Source organism: Narcine bancroftii, chromosome 5 (genome assembly GCF_036971445.1).
Source record: "Narcine bancroftii isolate sNarBan1 chromosome 5, sNarBan1.hap1, whole genome shotgun sequence".
Lineage (NCBI taxonomy): Eukaryota > Metazoa > Chordata > Chondrichthyes > Torpediniformes > Narcinidae > Narcine > Narcine bancroftii.
In genome coordinates this window covers 84,663,734-84,683,408 of record NC_091473.1, presented here as the reverse complement: position 1 = coordinate 84,683,408, position 19,675 = coordinate 84,663,734, and the positions used below count along the sequence as shown (strand labels likewise).

Below are 19,675 nucleotides of genomic sequence, written 5' to 3'. Positions count from 1 at the left end.
AATCACAGAGCAGCTATGGCATAGGAAATACTTGAAGTCAACATAGAAGACAACGAAAACAAGAAAGAAGAGAAGAAAAGGACAACAAAGAAACAACAGATGGCCAACCCAGAGGAAGAAGAAGAGGAAGAGTACAGTGAAATAGAAGAAGGGAAAGGCAAGACAAAGGATATACTTTCTCTTATTAAAGAATACATGGAGTCATTTAAAGAATGGCAAGCGCAAGAATTTAATGATTTAAGAAGAAGAATAAACAATACAGAAGAGAAAATGAATAAAATAGATATGACCTTAACAGAAATGGGAAAGAGAATGGACAAGATGGAAGAGCGGGAAGCAGCAGTAGAAATGGAGGTAGAGGACTTAAAAAAGAAATTAGAGGAATCTAATAAAAAAGTTATAGAGACACAAGAACTGTTAGCTCAGAAAATAGATATAATGGAAAATTATAACAGAAGAAATAACATAAAGATAGTGGGACTTAAGGAAGATGAAGAGGCAAGAATATGAGAGAGTTTATAAAAGATTGGATCCCTAGGATCCTAGGATGTCCAGAACTACAGCAAGAAATGGAAATAGAAAGGGCACATAGAGCATTGGCCTTTAAACCACAACCGCATCAAAAGCCAAGATCTATTTTAGTAAAATTCCTAAGATATACTACAAGAGAAAAGGTACTGGAGAAGACAATGGAAAAAGTAAGAGAGGGCAACAAGCCACTGGAGTACAAAGGGCAAAAAATGTTCATTTATCCAGATATAAGTTTTGAACTCCTGAAGAAGAGAAAGGAGTTCAATACAGCAAAGGCGATTTTATGGAAGAAAGGGTATAAATTTATACTAAAGCATCCAGCGGTATTGAAAATATTTATTCCAGGACAACAAAACAGACTATTCTCGGATCCAGAGGAAGCACGAAAATTTGCAGAACAATTACAAAATAGACTGAGGGATGAAGACGTGTAACGAGAGAACAAAAGACTGAGAACTAAAAAGACACATAAGTTTTGAACTCCTGAAGAAGAGAAAGGAGTTCAATACATCGAAAACGATCTTATGGGGAAAAAAAAACTATTCTCGGATCCAGAGGAAGGAAGGAAATTTGCAGAACAACTACAAAACAACCAGAGAGATGAAGATATGTAATAAGAGTAAAAATGACCACGATTTATATGTATGTGGGTAAAGAGGTATATGTGTGTATATGTATAATGTGCATACATGAATGTATCCGTATTTAGAGGAAAATATAGATAGTATAGACAAGAATTAATAAGGGAAGGAAATGGAATAGAGGGAATAAGGAGGGAATTAAAAGAGTGACCTTTGTTACATATGAAAAGTGAAATCTTTTCTGGGGGGGCTGGGTGGGGAGGAGTCGCGGTCACTGCAAAATCAGCTGATGCTTGCGAGTGAATTCGCAAATCCAAATGGAGAGGGGAGATGTGGTTGTCCGACAAGGGATAAAGGACAACTCAGGAGGGGAAGGGGAGATTGGGGCTAAAGAAGTTTTAAATAGGAGAATAAGGAAAATGTTTGATGTTTTAGGAATGTTGTCTTATAAAGGTTTAAAACAAGAAAACAGAAATGGATAAGAAGGAAAGGTAATGATGGAGAAACGGAAAGGGAAGATAAACAAAGTATAAAATGGCTACGTTGAACTATATGACTTTAAATATTAATGGATACATAACCAAATTAAAAGGAAGAAACTGCTAAATTTACTGAAAAAAGAAAAAATTGATATAGCATTTGTGCAAGAAACACATTTAACTGAATTGGAGCACAAGAAATTGAAGAGAGATTGGGTAGGACACGTAACAGCAGCATCGTATAATTCAAAAGCAAGAGGAGTAGCTATATTAATTAGTAAAAATGTGCCATTTAAAATAGAAGAGGAAATAATAGATCCAGCAGGGAGATATGTAATGATAAAATGTCAGATATATTCGGAGTTTTGGAATCTACTCATGTATATTCACCTAACGAAGAAGATCAAAAGTTTATGCAAGTTATCTTTTTGAAGGTAGCAGATACGCAAGGGAACATATTAATAGGAGGGGATTTCAACCTGAATTTGGATTCAAATATGGACAAAACTGGGAAAAAAATTAACAGAAAGAACAAAGTAACCAAATTTATAATTAAATCGATGGAAGAAATGCAACTTTTGGATATATGGAGGAAACAACACCCAAAGGAAAAGGAATATTCATATTACTCGGCTAGACATAAAACATACTCAAGAATAGACCTATTTTTGTTATCAGCTCGTATGCAAGATAGAGTAAGAAAAACAGAATATAAAGCTAGAATACTATCGGACCATTCACCCTTAATATTGACAGTAAAGTTAGAGGACATCCCTCCAAGAATGTATAGATGGAGATTAAACCCCATGTTACTTAAAAGGCAGGATTTTAGAGAATTTATTGAAAAACAAATAAAAATGTATTTTGAAATAAATACGGAATCAGTGGAAGATAAGTTTATACTATGGGATGCAATGAAAGCATTCATTGGAGGGCAAATAATAAGTTATGTAACCAAGATGAAGAAGGACTATAATCAGGAAACAGAGCAGTTGGAAAGGGAAATAGTAAATATAGAAAAAGAATTAGTAAAAGAAGAGAATTGGCGGATAAAAAGATAAAATATGAAACACTACAAACATATAAGGTGGAGAAGAATATAATGAAGACAAAGCAGAAATATTATGAACTAGGTGAAAAAACGCACAAAATCCTAGCATGGCAGCTTAAGACAGAACAAGCTAAGAAAATGGTATTGGCATCAAGGAAAAAAGACAAACATATTACATATAATCCAAAAGAAATTAAGGAAAACTTTAGAGAATTCTATGAACAATTATACCGAACTGAAAACAAAGGGAAAGAAGGGAAAATAGATGAATTTCTGACTAAAATTGAACTACCAAAACTACAAATAGAGGAACAAAATAAATTAACAGAGCAATTTGGAATAGTAGAAATACAAGAGATAATTAAAAAATTACCAAATAATAAGACACCAGGAGAGGATGGATTCCCAATAGAATTCTACAAAACATTTAAAGACTTATTAATTCCGCCCCTCCTGGAAGTAATCAACCAGATTGATAAAACACAAAGCTTACCAGATTCATGTAAAACAGCAATAATTACAGTAATACTAAAGCAAGGGAAAGATCCACTCTCACCAGCATCATATAGACCAATATCTTTACTTAACACAGATTATAAGATAATAGCTAAACTATTAGCAAACAGATTAGCAGAGTATGTACCGAAAATGGTAAATTTAGACCAAACTGGATTTATCAAAAAAAGACGCACAACAGACAATATTTGTAAATTTATTAACTTAATTCATGCAGTAGAAGGGAATAAAGCACCTACAATAGCAGTTGCTTTAGACGCAGAGAAGGCCTTTGACAGAGTAGAATGGAATTATTTGTTCAAAGTCTTGCAAAAATTCAGTTTACCGGAGAAGTATGTTAATTGGATTAAAGCATTATATAAGGGACCGTTAGCGAAAGTGGCAGTCAATGGACATGTATCAAAGCAATTTAACTTAAGCAGGTCAACACGGCAGGGATGCCCACTATCACCTTTATTGTTTGCGTTAGCTATAGAACCACTAGCAGAATTGATAAGAACAGATAATAATATAAAAGGAATAAAAATAAAAGACAAGGAATATAAAATCAGTTTATTTGCGGATGATGTTATAGTGTACTTAACAGAACCAGAACTATCAATAAAAGAATTATATAAGAAATTGAAGGAATATGGAGAAGTGTCGGGTTACAAGATAAATGTAAATAAAAGTGAAGCAATGCCTATGAATAATGCGGATTTCTCAAAATTTAAGAAGGAATCACCATTTAGATGGAAAATGCAAGCAATAAGATACCTAGGTGTACAAATAAACAAAAATCTCGGCCAACTATATAAACTCAATTATTATCCACTAATGAAAAAATTACAGGACGATTTAGAGCATTGGAAAGATTTACCACTAACACTAATAGGAAGGATAAACTGTATTAAAATGAACATTTTTCCAAGGATATTATACTTATTTCAGGCATTGCCAATACAACTGACAGAGAAATTCTTCAAGGAGTTAAAGAAAATAATAAGGAAATTTTTATGGAGAGGGGGGAAACCGAGGATAGCACTAGATAAATTAATAGAATGGTATAAGCTAGGATGCTTACAACTGCCAAACTTTAAAAATTATTATAGAGCCGCACAATTAAGATACCTATCAGATTTTTATCAAACAAGGGAAAAGCCAGATTGGACGAGATTAGAATTAGATAAAATAGGGGAAAAGACACCTGAACACATATTATATAAATGGGATGAAAAATTGGTACAACATAGAAGTTCTCCAGTATTACATCATCTCCTCAATATTTGGAAGAAGATTCATGTAGAAAGAAATAAAACAAATTATCAATTACCAAAACTAATATTGACGCAAAACAAGTTACTCCCTTTTACAATAGATAACCTTTCCTTTAAAGAATGGGAAAAAAAAGGGATTCAAAGAATAGAAAATTGTTTTTCAGGAAATAGATTCTTATCCTTTGAACAAATGAAAGATAAGTACAATATAACTCGAGATACAGCGCTGGCATATTACCAATTGAGATCCTACTTGAAGGATAAATTAGGAAGCAGTTTGAGTTTGCCAGAGGGAAGTAACCTTGAATATGTGATTACAGATGCAATGTTAATCAAAAGATTTATAACAAATATGTATATTAAACTGCAAGAAAAGGAGAATGAGGAAACAAATGGTAAAACTAAACAAAAATGGGAACAAAATTTAAATATAAAGATAAAAAAGGAAACATGGGAGAAATTATGTTCTGGAACGATGAGAAATACAATAAATACAAGGTTACGTATGATGCAATATAACTGGATACACAGGCTATACATTACACCTCAAAAGTTAAATAAATGGGACCCAACAGTATCTGATAGATGTTTTCGATGTAAAAAAGAAATGGGAACAACAATTCATGCAATCTGGACATGTGAGAAAGTAAAAAAATTTTGGGAAGATCTAAATCAGATATTAAATAAAATAACAGAAAACAATATACCAAAGAATCCAGAGATCTTTCTCCTAAACATAAAAAACAAAGAATTTGGAATTGATTTGGATGATGCACAAAAAAGATTTGTTAAGATAGCTCTAGCCGTAGCAAAAAAATGTATTATGTCAACCTGGAAATTGGAAGATAATTTGAAAATACAACAATGATATATAGAAATGAATAACTGTATTCCATTAGAAAAAATAACATATAGTTTAAGAAATAATATTGAAATATTCGAACAAATATGGGAGCCTTACTTTAAATACAATAGCGAAAACCTACCGGGGACAATCATTACCTAAGTTAACGGAAGGAAAAGGAAATGAAAAGAATGGACTCAGTAGAATTTCTGGTGTATTTTTATTGAATGACAACATTGTCTGACTGGTTTAATGTATCCTAGATTGTATACCTTAAATGGACGGGAGCGGGGAGGTAGGTAGGGTGGGATGGGAGGAGGGAGTGGGGGGGGAGAAAATGGCACTGTATATGTGTGAAAAGGAAAAAGTGTGTACCATGGTTAATGTGATTTATGGTGTGAAAAATAAAAAAATTTAAAAAAAAAACAAAAAAAAAAACAACTGTCTAAATCCTGGAACCTCCTACATAATAACAACGCTTAATGTCAACGAGCATCAACTTCTGCTGCAAAAAAACCCCAAACACTCCATGACACCACAATTCCTAATATCTGTTGCTGATCATCTCATTATCCAAGGATTGCAATTCAATCCTCACCGATCAAACCAACTCAGTACCTGTTAATTACTCCTTAGAAACAAAAATAATTGAGTGATAATTTCTATGTATCTCTTGTGTCAATCATCCACAGACATTTGAGAAGATTTGCTGCCACACTCAGGCAGCATTGGTGGAAACAGAAGCAAAGTTCACGTTTCAGGTTGAAGACTTCATCAGAATTGGAAAAGAAAGAAAAAAACTTATCAGTTGCAGTCATGAAAGAAGGGTGAGGTTGGGGTGCTGGAGTAGAAGTTGCAGATGCAAACAAATGTTGCCAGTGGGTTAAAACAGCCAGTTGGAGAGAGAGAAAAGATGCACTAAAGAATATAAAGGTTATGAACTGAAGCCAGTTAGAGAGTGAACACAAATGGTGGAATGTAAAAGCTTAGAAATGCAGAACAGCAGGTCAGGCAGTGAAAGTGAAGAGAAATACAGAGTCAATATTACAGATGGATGACTCACAGCTGAACTGGGCTGTTGTAGTGCAAACAGGAATGCAACGCCAGACAAAAAATGTGGCACTGTTTCCTAAACTCACATTAGGCCTCCATTCAATTGTGCTGGAAGTGGGATTGGGAAAGGGTCACCCTTCGAAAGACATAGTACAGATATGTCCTTTTATCCTCATTGATTTCAAGTCACCCATAATTTCATTAATCCAACCCAAACTTATTTTATTCCCTTTCTTCCCGTCAACTTCCCCACAGTGAATGGTAATGATGAATTAAAATAGCAGGCCACTGGAAGCTCTGGGTCACCCTTGCAGACATAATACTGGTGTTCCACAAATTGGTAACTCGATCAGCATTTGGGTCAAATAGTTTTTCCAGGTGAAGCAATGATTTACTTGCACTTCTACCAATCCAATTCAGTGTTCACCATAGGGCCCCCTTAACAAGGAGAGGTTAAACAGAGATTGGGTAATCTCTCTGAATAATCCACTCTGTTTGTATAAGGACTCTATTGGAACTGACCATTTCTACGATTAAGTGGCACTCACTCTCAAATAACAGGTTTGTTGATGCCCAGTATGGTTTTTCATGACTAATCTGCCCATTCACTGCCACATTAGATCATCCACTCTACATCTAACTCTATCACAAATATTCCCTTTGTTCCACCCATCTCCTGTCCTCAATTTCTATCTAGTCAAAACCAATTTATTTTCTTTTACCCCTTTCTGGTGAAGGGACCCAGAGTTGAAACATTAAGATTTTCTTTCAAATCTGCAGAGCATTACTGGCATGGTCTTTTATTTATTTCAGAGTTTAATGCTGGGAATAATTATGCAAAGTTGACAAGTTCTTCTCCATTCCCTTTTCCATTTAATGCCTCATGTGATAGAAATCTTTCTTCTCTTCTTTGGCTTGGCTTTGCAGACGAAGATTTATGGAGCGGTATGTCCACGTCTGCTGCAGGCTCGTTGGTGACTGACAAGTCCGATGCGGGACAGGCAGGCACGGTTTCAAGGGAAAATTGGTTGGTTGGGGTTGGGAGTTGGGTTTTTCCTCCTTTGTCTTTTGTCAGTGAGGTGGGCTCTGCGATCTTCTTCAAAGGAGGTTGCTGCCCGCCGAACTGTGAGGCGCAAAGATGCACGGTTGGAGGCGATATCAGCCCACTGGTGGTGGTCAATGTGGCAGGCACCAAGAGATTTCTTTAAGCAGTCCTTGTACCTCTTCTTTGGTGCACCTCTGTCTCGGTGGCCAGTGGAGAGCTCGCCATATAACACGATCTTGGGAAGGCGATGGTCCTCCATTCTGGAGACGTGACCCACCCAGCGCAATTGGGTCTTCAGCAGCATGGATTCGATGCTTGCGGACTCTGCCAGCTCGAGTACTTTGATGTTGGTGATGAAGTCATTCCAATGAATGTTGAGGATGGAGTGGAGACAGCGTTGATGGAAGCATTCTAGGAGCCGTAGGTGATGTCGGTAGAGGACCCATGATTCGGAGCCGAACAGGAGCGTGGGTATGACAACGGCTCTGTACATGCTGATCTTTGTATGTTTCTTCAGGTGGTTGTTTTTCCAGACTCTTTTGTGTAGACTTCCAAAGGCGCTATTTCCCTTGGCGAGTCTGTTGTCTATTTCTTTGTCGATCCTTGCATCAGATGAAATGGTGCAGCCGAGGTAGGTAAACTGGTTGACCGTTTTGAGTTCTGTGTGCTGGATGGAGATGTGGGGGGGGGGGGGGGGGTGCTGGTAGTCATGGTGGGGAGCTGGCTGATGGAGGACCTCAGTTTTCTTCAGGCTGACTTCCAGGCCAAACATTTTGACAGTTTCCACAAAACAGGACATAGAAATAGAATATATGAAAAAAACTCACAACCACAATCACAACCACAGAGTCTTTATTAGCACAAAGGAAAATGATTAACATCAAAGGCCAAACAGTTCCTTAGGCAGTATCTGGGCCCATGTACCGCTGCTTCATCAATGGCATTTCTGTTTCATAATGTCTGATCTGAAGGTGTTGGCTGATAGTTGCAGAGCTCAATTCCATTTGCAAAACATCAAATAAAGTTAACGTCAAAACACATTCATACTGATAAGATACGTAATATCTGTGCCTCTCAAGAGTTAGGCAACAGCCATTTCTCTGGAGGAAGTTTCAAATAATCAGACTTTGATATTTAATAATCTTAGCATCATTAGGTTCCCCAATATTGGCTCACCAATCTGTGCAGACCTAACTGATTGAGTCACATTAATAAAGCACTATATGTCTTAATGAGAGGCCAGATATCAGGGGAATCTGGGCTAATTAACAAAACTCCACTGGTGAATAATGAAGATCAAAGAGGGAACTGTAGATGATATGGTGTACATGATCATCCAAAAGGTATCTGATGAAATACTAATTTTTGAAATTCTTCCCAATGATACAGAAGGCAGTTCTGTCCTTTGAATCTCTGCCAGCTCTCAGAACAATCTCACAATTCTCCCACAATTATTTCTCTGTAACCAATAGTCTTATACATACCCTTTGACACCTCTAACCCCAAATTCTCTTGTCACTCCTCTACTACACTGCAGGTAACTTATTGTGCTCAACTTACCAAACAATTAGAACATCTTTGGGCTGTGGGAACCACAGGAGAATGTGCAAATTCCATACAGACAGCATTGGAGAGCAGGATTGAATGCGAGACATGAAAGTGACTAGACAGCTGTACGATGTGCAGCATTATGCCATCCACATAATAGGCATCATCAAGACATCACAAAATACAATGGGTTTTAGCAGCATGAGCTGGACATATACAGCTAGGGAACAATTTGCAAATTCTCAAATGACTTAAAATCGAAGGTATAGCAAAGGGCATAGAGAATAGCATTAGATTTAAAGGAGTTAAGGACAGGCTGATGGAATAGGTAAATACATAACATGAAAATTTGTATTAAGACAGGCCAAATATTAGTTATATTTTGTTAGGAAAGTCCGAGATGAGGCACAATTCTAAAAAAAAAACAAAAACAGAGGTCCAGGGTTACATTTAGCATTCATATGGAAGTTGGATAACATTTTAAAGAAAATAATTTGCAAGGCATAAACAGAGGGATGTTAGATTGCATGGACCTGTAACCAAAATAGACTTGACATACTGGAGTTCCTCATCAGTGCTGTAACCATTTTAATAATGATTTTGATTCAGTGTGGTATGGAAATAAATGCCAGTCCCTGTGCTTATCTCATTGTTGAATCAAAATCAAAGTGAATATATTAAAAAAATCAAGGATGAAAAAAATTAGTTGGTTGAGTCAAGAGTGGGACAAGGGGTGGAAAGGCAAGCTTTGGTAATGCTGATGGTGTTTGTGGGGGAGGTGGGAATGGAAAATCCTCTAGTGTGATCCATCCAATGATCCACAATAATCCTATGTAATTAGATAGTGCTGTTAACATGCAATTGACAGTTCTTGAACCCTCAACTCTTACCCCAGCAGCTCTCAAGTCAATACTTCCAAACAGAACATTAAACATTTGATGTTAAAAAAATGACATCTATTTTCTGCACTTTATTTATTTCCACCTGGAGTTTGAAATTTTCCAATTTTGTTTTATTACAAATCTTGCATTCAACAAAAGAAAAGCCATTCACCTCATCAGTTTGCCATATATTTGGACAAGTGGCAAGTTAAAACATGACAGTAAATCTATTGTCAACGCCATTGAGAGTCAAACCATTCTCATTTTTTCCAATGAAGTCATCAAAATTTACATCGACAGAAAATAAATCTAAATCTCTGGTTTTCAGAAACCATTCAGAATAGCAAATTAAATAACATTCGAGCTAAATATAACTCCCAATAATAAATCTGTGGTTGAATAATCTGGTTAAATCATCTTGAATTCCCTGGAAACTTTGTGGCAATTCAGTGTGGTATGCCTTTCAGATTTCTTCTCTGAGGCTTCTTTAAATGTGGAAATGGAGTGTTCCAAAACCAAAAATAATTCAGAATAAATGCTCAAAAATATATTCAGCTCTCCACTCCATATCAGAATGTTGAACAAAATGCTCCTTTGATCAATTTACTGAGTGGTATTAAATGCTGTATTTTTTTAAATTTAAATTTTATCTTAACAAAGCCTTTCACATTTTTATCTCTGATACAGAGAATTTATTTTCTCACAAGAGATGAGCTTAAGTAAAAAAAAAATCAATTAACCCCAGTCTGTGGAAAAATATTAGTGTATAATCAATTACTAATTTTAGACAAAGCCTCTGCTTCTGGCCTCAAGACACACTGCTGCACTGCATTGCTCCAAACCGCAAGTTAACTCAGCCAGTTGGCTGTATCCGACAGTCAGCTTCTTCCTGAAAAGGAAGACAACAAATTAATCTCATTAAAGAGAACAAGTCACTGGAAACTTTTCACATCCTGTTATTATATTGCATGTGTTGAAAAATATGCTTTGAGCCTTTTTATGCAGAATTATTAACACAATTTTCTGCCCTCCAAACCAATCCACATTCAGGTATCTGTGCTTTTTATCTATTCTTTCCAACAAAAATAATTTCAACCAGAATATTTTTCAAACATTTCAACTAATTTGAGAGATCCACCTATCCATAATAACATGACTGAGACTTCCAATACAAAGTGTAAAAAAAAAAATCACACTGATATTGTCTCCATCCTTTTGTTTCACACAAAAGGATGTCAAGGAACCTCCATGTTTCTATTGGCCATCAATTTAATACAGACACAAAATTTAAATAGTTGCATAATTATCAGCAATATCCTTCAGACAACATAAGTACGACTGATAATGCTAATATGAGTGCCATCACAGCAGATCAAACTACCTCCATTGCATGGGGATATCTCAATGCACAAAGTAACCCAGTGCAACATCAATGACATGAAACTCCACATCAAGAATGAGGTGCCCAAGGTGATTATCTCCAGCATAGCTTTGATAGCAAGTTAAACTACACACCTTTGGCAATCAAATCAGTTAAAGAGTAAGAATGTCTGAATTTCATTTACATGGATTCAAAATCCAGTAAAATAATTTTGTATCCTTCAACTTATAAAAATTAAAACACCGAGTCCAGCTCCACTTCATTCACATGTTTGAGCAAAGCCTCAAATTCATTTGGTGCCCACATTGTTACGCACAAACCAATTCTCCTGACTCTGATGGCTGACTCAGCTGCCACTGCAGCACAAGGCAGCAGCACCCAATGGATACATGCATAGTGGAAACTTGTGGACTGTGACCATCGATTACAAGTACTATCACTCAAAAGGGCTTTGATGATGTGTCAACCCGATTACATCCTAAAGCATCCATTCTCAACCCTTTTTTGGCCATGGCCCTCCTGAGGACTCTGCTCAAAGTTTATGGCCCCCCCTTCTCTGTGAAGCAGTCAAGTATAGTTGGTTTCTTCCATAAGTCTCTCCTTCTGTCTACATGAAACATAAAAGATAGTTTATGATTTCAGTCCGTGCCTCCCTTAAATGTGCTGAGAATGGCTGTCCTGAGGTATTTATCAACAAACCTGGATATTAAAAATTTTTAAATTTAGACATACAGCACAGTAACAGGCCATTTTGGCCCATGATGGCCAATTTACATCCAATTAACCTACATCTCTGGTATGTTTTTGAATGGTGGGAGGAAGCCAGAGCTCACGGGGAAAACCCACACAGATGCAGCGTAGGATTCAAACCCTGGTCCCGATTGCTGGCACTGTAAAGGTGTTGTGCTAATCGCTGTGCCAACTGTGCTGCCCCCATATATTTCATCTCCACATCAAAATCAATAATGTAAGTAGTGACAGCCAAGGTCTCCAACATTTATTGTCTTCATCTCCTCTGTTCCAGCACAATCCTCAATTGCTCTCTCACTCTCCCCAGAATTCACCATCCTCACTCCCTCTCTACCTGCATTTATTCTCCTTATTCCCCTCTCTCTCTCCTTCCACCCAGCATTCGCTGCCCTCATCCCTTTCACTCCCTCTCTTCAGCACTGATTTATTCTCATTCACTACCCTCATCCCCCCTCCACATTCCTTGTCAACCCCTCTCTCCTACCCTACATTCATTGTCCTAATATCCCTTCTCCCACTCTCTTCCCCCAAACAATCCCTCATTTTGCCCAGCAGTTGCTTCTCTATCTCTCAGCATTTATTTCTCCCAGGCATTCACTGCTCCTCCCTCTCCTTACATTTGCTGTCCCCCACTCAGCAACCATAATCTCCTGAGCTACCCTCCCTTTTACTGCAGTTTTTCTCCCCAAAATGATAGTTCATCTGTTTATTAAACTTCTAGGTCACCACATTGAAGCTTCCACTTAATAATTATCTTTCTAGAATTAAGATTTGTATTCAAAATAATTCAAATTGCTCCTATTTGTATTAATTTACAATGGACTTCTCATCTCAGTGCATGCCCACTTCTTCACAGAAAGGAGTGGAAAAACTTAATAAAGGCCAAGTCAGTTGGGTATAATCAAATCTAGAAATTCCCCTCTGATTCCTCAGAAAATCAAATCCAGGTTGATATTGTGAAACTTTTCACGTTACAATTAAATGATATCAATGGCTCATACCTTTCTTGCAAACTCTTCAACACACAGCTGGCCCAATAAAACACATCAAATTCAAAACTGGTTTCCAACTTGTAGATTGAATGTCATCACAGAAACAATAGTTCAACATCTATCTCAATTACTCCTGTTGATTCAAGTATATTTGCAAAAATAGTTAAAGAAAAACTGTTGCAGTGAAGTAAAAATATTCCAATGGTGTGAGTCATAGAGCAGCTGTAATTCCTTCAGACCCAAGTTAACAGCAGATGCAGTGATGGGGTTAAGAGAAAACCAGTGATTTATTTTTGCAGCTTTCTTGTGTTGGAATGCTACGAAATAAAATATCTTTAAGGGCATCTTCCAAATTAGTATTTTTATATTTTACTAAAATAGGGTTAGAACTACCTTTAAAAAAAATATTTCCTTTGGCTAGGAAATCAATCAGTAGTTTTAAAATAGCTATGATTTAAAATAAATAATTTTATTCCATAATATTCTGCTCTGTCAAAAGAAAACACCCAAATCAAATATTACCAGCAGAGAAAACAGTTCTAAAATTCTTTTGTTCTGAATTTGTAGACCAAGGAAACAAAAGGACTTTTGTTTAATTGTTGTTCGATTAAATACAGTACTCAGCTTAGTTTAGCTGTTTGGTTTCTGTAATTTTAGTTAATTCTGGAAATACATTCAGAATGAGATAGATAATAGAACATTCTGTACATGAAAATAAAGGAAGCAGATTCTACATGTCTGTGTGAGAAAAACAATATTATGGCTTGTTTTCAATAATTTTTACCAAACTAGATCAATATTACATACACATGTGTGGTAGTAATCTTCAATTATTAGGTTCCATAATCCATAAATAAAGCAATTATCTATCAAGTGTTAGATATTGTCTAAGGCAGGCAGTTTTACATGTAGCTATATTCATGGCTATGAATTATCTTATGCCATTTTAAAACTTAACTTTGAAGAACCAATATGGTCCATATCCCATTACAGATTCACAACAGGAACATTCTTAACATAAGAATAAATGCAAATATTTTGCAAAGTAAAGAGGCCTTACATTGCAGGAGAGCCACCATTTATCTGGCATTTTAATGCAAGAACTTAACTACAATATTCATTACACAAGAAAATTATATTTTCTCTTCTTAAATATTAAGTTATTCATATGAAAGGCAGGATATGGAAGCAGCTTTTGGTGAAACCATTTATCCGCAACTAAAACCACTCACAACAAATCTGTAATTTATCCAACATAATACGTATTCAGCAACTCTTATGTATCTGTTCCTATAGTGAATGTGGGATAGGAATAATTCAAATACTGCTGCACTTGGAAGGTGCTAACACAGGACAAGAATTAAAGGTTACAAAATAAAACATAAACAATAGTACATGATAGTTTATTACACTAATGAGGCAGCAAAGCACTGCATCGCAATCCACTCAGGTGCAGAGACCTTATCCTGTCAAACAACCCCAAAGGAAGGTAAAGATGGAATAGGCTTTGCCAACATTGAAATAAATTATCTTAAAAAGTTAGTCATGTGGTTGCAGAGAAGGGGGTAGACTTGGAACTCATGGTTCTAGAGAGAATGTGGTGAAATAAGGCCAGCTACAAAAAAAGATAAAGACATGGAAGTAAAAAAGCACCTGAAGAAAGAATAAACATGGAAGAAATGGAGAAGGAGGAAAAGAAACTTAATCAGAAAGAATTGTCGGTCCCAGGGCCATGAGAAAACCAGGAACGGCGGCCTCATGGAAAAGAAAATGGCGGAACCTGCTTGAGGCATCTGCGGGAAGAAAAGACGGACAGCCTACCTGGAGAGTTTGAAGATGCCGGGATACAGCAGTTAGAGGGTCCAGGAAAGAGTGCAGGCAGTGCTATGGGAGAAACAATCCCAGCTGAGCACTGCAAGCGGCGGCAAGAGAGAGCTGGAAGTGGCAGAAGCGCGGGAGGCAGAGGTAGATTCAGGTGACTTCTGCTCCACATTGACAGGTTGGAGAGGGAACACAGGCAGCGCCGTAGAAATGGCCCCGCCTGCAACCCAGGGAAACCGTCATGAGAAGCCAGGGTGACAGCAGGAGAGGGCTGGAAGTAGCGGCAGTGGCTCGGGAAGCGGAGTGATGGAGGAGGATGCGGGCAACCTCGGCCCCGCTCGGGGAAGGAGCACAGGCAGTGCCATGGAAGTGATCCTGCCTGCAATCCAGAGGGAACCCCGTGAGCAGCGGGGGCGACACAGCTGCAACAGGAGCGAGTCTGGCCTCATGAGAGACATCAGACAGTGACACGGAGTGGCATGGATGGGGAGGAGGATATCGGCTGACAAAGGTGGCCCAATGCCATGGGCAGAGCCGAGGAAGAAAGTGGAGAGGAAAGAGGGAGGGGGCTTGGCATCCTTCATGAAAGACTTTCGAGAGGCGATGGAGGCCTCAGAAAATAGATTAAAGAAAATATTAAAAGATTTCTCAGCAGAAATGGGAGAAATTAGGAGGGCCGTGGGGGAAATGTCTGAGAAGATGACAGTGGTGGAGGAGAGGTTAGAAAGGGTGGATGACAGTATAGGAAGGTCAGAAAATGACAGGGATGCCTGGTCAAAGGACAGGAGAAAAATATGGGATAAATTACATATATTAGAAAATTTCAGCAGAAGAGAAAATATAAAAATTGTAGGGGTAAAAGAGGGGATTGATGGGAAAGACCCATAGAAAGATCCCACCGGTCTCTCTTCCCCAGGCCAGGTCCAGGACAGAGGCCCTTCTTGGTCCTGATAAAACTTCTGAAATATCAAGACAGGGAAAGGATTTTGCAAGCCAGGGAGAGGGATGGCCCGGTAGAATTCAAAGGGGGGAAAGTCTTCTTTTATCCTGATATAAGCACAGCGCTTATAAAAGTTCGACTTAATAAAAAAACTTCTTTTTAAAAAAAAAGAGAAATAGGCTTTACTCTGTTACATTCAGCGACCCTGAAGGTATTCCTGCCTGGGAGTGAGAAAAATTATTTGTAGATGCCAAATAGGCGTTGAGATTTCCAAACACCCTGGCCACTGGCCAGGAAGAACCCCAAGGGAGTTAATAGGATGGAGGGCCAAAGACATGAGGTAATCTGGCTGTAAATAATGTAAATATAATAGAAATAATGGTTGCACTTTGTTTATCACGAGGATTAAAGTTTAGATGAAAAGTATGTTGGGAGCTCTGGGGTGGTAAAACAGGTCGTAAGTGTTAGATGGGTGCTATAAGCTCACTCTAAAATGGCAGAGCAGTTGGCGCCTATGTTTTGGAGGGGTAACCGGGAAGGGGAGGGGTAGATCAGGGTGGAATGGGGTGGGGAGAGCGGAAGGAGAGGGGATTATTTTGGGATATTTTATGTATTTTCTTGAATTGTTGGTTTTAGTCTTTTTAGTTTGTTTTGGTTTGTTTCAAGCGCGGATGTCTGTGCCAGGAGTCGCCGGAAGACAAAAGGGACAGAAGGTAAGTATCGGAAGACAAGAAGGGGGGTGGAAGGGGGAAGGATAATAGAAGGGCTCTGAAGTAATGGATAAGTCAATTAAATTTGTAAGTTTTAAGGTGAAATGGATGATAAAGAGAAAACGAGTCTTGGCACACCTTAAAAAAATGCAGGCAGACATAGTGTTTTTGCAGGAGACCCACCTTACAAAGCAAGAGCATACAAAGTTAAAGAGGGGGTGGGTGGGTCAGGTGGAGACATCCCCCTTCCATTCCAGAGCCAGCGGAGTGGCTATCCTGTTGGGGAAAAATATTCCAGTGGTGGTCTGGGATGTGGTCGAGGACTCAGCAGGGAGATTCGTGATGATGCATTGGCAAATATACTCAGAATCCTGGACACTTATGAATATATATTCCCCAAATGTTGACAACAAAAAATTTATACAAGATATATTCTTGAAAGTAACTGAAGGATGTTAGAATATCTTGATTGGAGGGGATTTCAATTTTTGTTTGGATCCAGTCATGGACAAGTCAGCAAAAAGGGTAACAAGAGCCAGGATGGCTAAGTCTACACTGGCTTTTATGAAAGATTTGAATCTCAAATATGTCTGGAGAAGGCTGAATGCAAGAGAAAGGGATTATTCCTTTTACTCAAGACAACATGATTCCTACATTAGAATTGATTTATTTTTGGTGTCAATTGGAAGGTAGGATAATGGAAAGTGAGTACATGATTTAGCTACTGTCAGACCTCTCACACATGACCTTATCCATCATAATGCCAGATAAGCAGGCCTCAGTGTATAGATAGTGCCTGAATACGTTGCTGTTAGGAAAACCGGAATTTTGTAGCTTTATCAGAGCTCAAATAGAATTATTCTGAAAGACAAACTGAGGATAACTTCTTAATATGGGACACATAGAAGGCTTATTTAAGGGGCCAGATAATTGCTTATACTAAGAACATCAAAAAGGGGTACATGAAAGAGGTTAATGCTAAAGAACAGGAGATAGCTCAAATGGAAAAGGATTATCAAAGAGCGGGCACAGAAGAAAAATACAGGAATTTGGTGAATAAAAAGCTCAAATATAATACATTAAAAACATACAAGACAGAAAGTTATTTTAAGATCGAGACAGTAGTACTATGAGCGGGGTGAGAGGACCCATAAAGTCTTGTCCTGGCAGATGAGGATGAAACAGGCCTCAGGAACAAACAATGCAATTCAAACAGGGGAAGGCAAGATCTCATAAACCAAAAGAAATAATCGAAACATGGATGTGGCCATGTGAAGGACTTAGACAGATGTATTTTGGTTGAGCTCTCCATGAAGAGTATCAAAAAGGCAGTTAAAACCTTAAAATTGAGAATTTTTTCCCCAAAAATGGACAAAGTGACCAAGACAACAAAAAAAAAAACCAGAAGCTGAGGAAGTTTCTACTCAGGAACTTCAAGTGAAAGCCCAAAAGGCAGTGGTGCAAGAGTGGTCTCGGAACAGGCCACCATGGCAGAGCTGGGGAGATTGGACAAGAATTAAATATTATCCTGGAGAAGATGGAAAATTTGAGTAATCAATTTGCAGGCATCAAAACTGTAATGAGAGACATGTCTGAGAGTTTGACTGAAATTAAAGTAATCTTTGAAGATTTAATGAAATGAATGATCCAAGTAGAAATAGACTTGGCAAAAAACACAAGATAAGCTAAAAGCTATGGAAAAAGATCGACCACATGGAGAATGTTCGAATTATTAGATTGAATGAAGGGATTGAGGGGAGAGACATGGTGAACTTCTTTGAAACATAGATTCCACAAGTGCTAGGAGAAGACAAATTCAAAGAAAAATTACAGATAGAAAAGGCTCACCGGACCCTTGGACCCAGAGAGCTGATGATCAGCAACCACAACCAGTCCTGGTAAGACTTTTGAGTTATTGGGAACAGGAGATAATTCTGGGAGCAGGATATGAATCGTCTTAAGCAAAATAATGGCCTGCCTGAGAGTGACCATGAAAAGTGCTATTCTTTCAAGATTTTAATCCTATTTTGATTAAGCAAAGGATGTAGTTATTGAACACAGATTCTAAAATCATTGCAAAAGCATTGACCAATAGGTTGGCAGAATATCTGCCAAAATTAACTCAACAGACGAAGCTAGATTGACAGAAAGGAGACAATCAGCAAACAATATAGTACATCTGGCACAGTCAGGGTGGATCCAGGACTGGCTGTAGCTCTGGATGTGGAGAAGGCTTCAACAAATTGGAGTGGGACTTTTTGTTCAAGGTACTGGAGAAATTTGAATTGGGTCAAACATTTATTAATTGGGTGAGGACTCCTTATTGTAAACCCCAAGCAAATTACAAATGGGCAGAAGTCTCCAGTGTTTCCATTGAGCAGGTCCTGTAGGTAATGCTGCCTATTGTTGTCCACAGCGCTGTTCATACTGGCAATTGAGCTGCTGGCGGAAGCCATTTGGCAGGATCCAGACATAAAGGAGTTCAAGGAAGGCCAGGTGGAACACAAAAACCAACCTTTTTGCTGACAATGTGTTAGTATATTTGACAGACCCCGGGGAGGCGGGGGGTCATTGGCCAGACTAAGGACCACAATGTAGGAATATGGGAATATCTTGGGGTATTAGACAAATCTAGACCAAAGTGAAATTATGCCTTTGACGAATGGGGAATATAGACAATATCAACAGAGAAGTCCATTTAAATGGCAGCAAAAAGGCATTAAATACCTGGGGATAAAAGTAGACAAAGGTTTATACAACTTATACAAACAATTATCTCTCTTTGTTCTGGAAGATTGAAGAGAGCCTTGCTAGATGAAGGACTTTGCCCATAACACTGGTGGACAGAGTTAACTGTGAGAATGAACATGATGCCAAGGCTCCAGTATCCTTTACAATCGCTACCCATTTTGTTGTCTCAAGGCTTTTTTAAGATGCTCAGCAAATGTGTCAGAAGGTTCCTCTGGAACGGAAAAGTGGCTCAAATCTTCATGGAAAAATTTATGTGGGATTATAATGGGGGGGGGGGGGGGGGTTTGAAATAACCTGATTTCAAAAAAAATTACTGGGCAGTCCAAGCAAGGTTTATTGCCTCACTCTTTGAGGGAGGGGGCCCCCCTCCTGGGCAAAAATTAGATTATGTACAGTAGGTGAAAAGATAGCAGGAGAGTTTATATATAAACGGGACACTAAATTCATTTCAAACAAAACAGATAACCCCATACTAAAGCATGTACTTCAGATATGGCAAAGAATAAATCAATGCATTGGATGAAAGGTGGGGATATTTCCCAAAA

The 19,675-nt window shown here is 38.0% G+C and overlaps 1 protein-coding gene across 9 annotated transcripts in view; it reads right to left on the bottom strand.

Moving 5' to 3' along the window:
- swt1 (SWT1 RNA endoribonuclease homolog) overlaps positions 1-19,675 on the bottom strand; it is a 200,266-nt gene that overhangs the window by 6,463 nt on the left and 174,128 nt on the right. For 4 of the 9 annotated variants that reach the window (XM_069938145.1, XM_069938150.1, XM_069938148.1 and 1 more), the window contains one exon: positions 8,192-10,674. The exons of 1 other annotated variant lie outside the window; for it this stretch is intronic. In XM_069938145.1, coding sequence (XP_069794246.1) covers positions 10,569-10,674 — 106 coding nt within the window. In that variant the 3' untranslated portion in view covers positions 8,192-10,568. Of the gene's footprint in view, positions 1-8,191; positions 10,675-19,675 lie in introns of those variants that run through there. 4 more of the 9 variants (XM_069938152.1, XM_069938151.1, XR_011357695.1 and 1 more) reach the window with 3 other exon arrangements.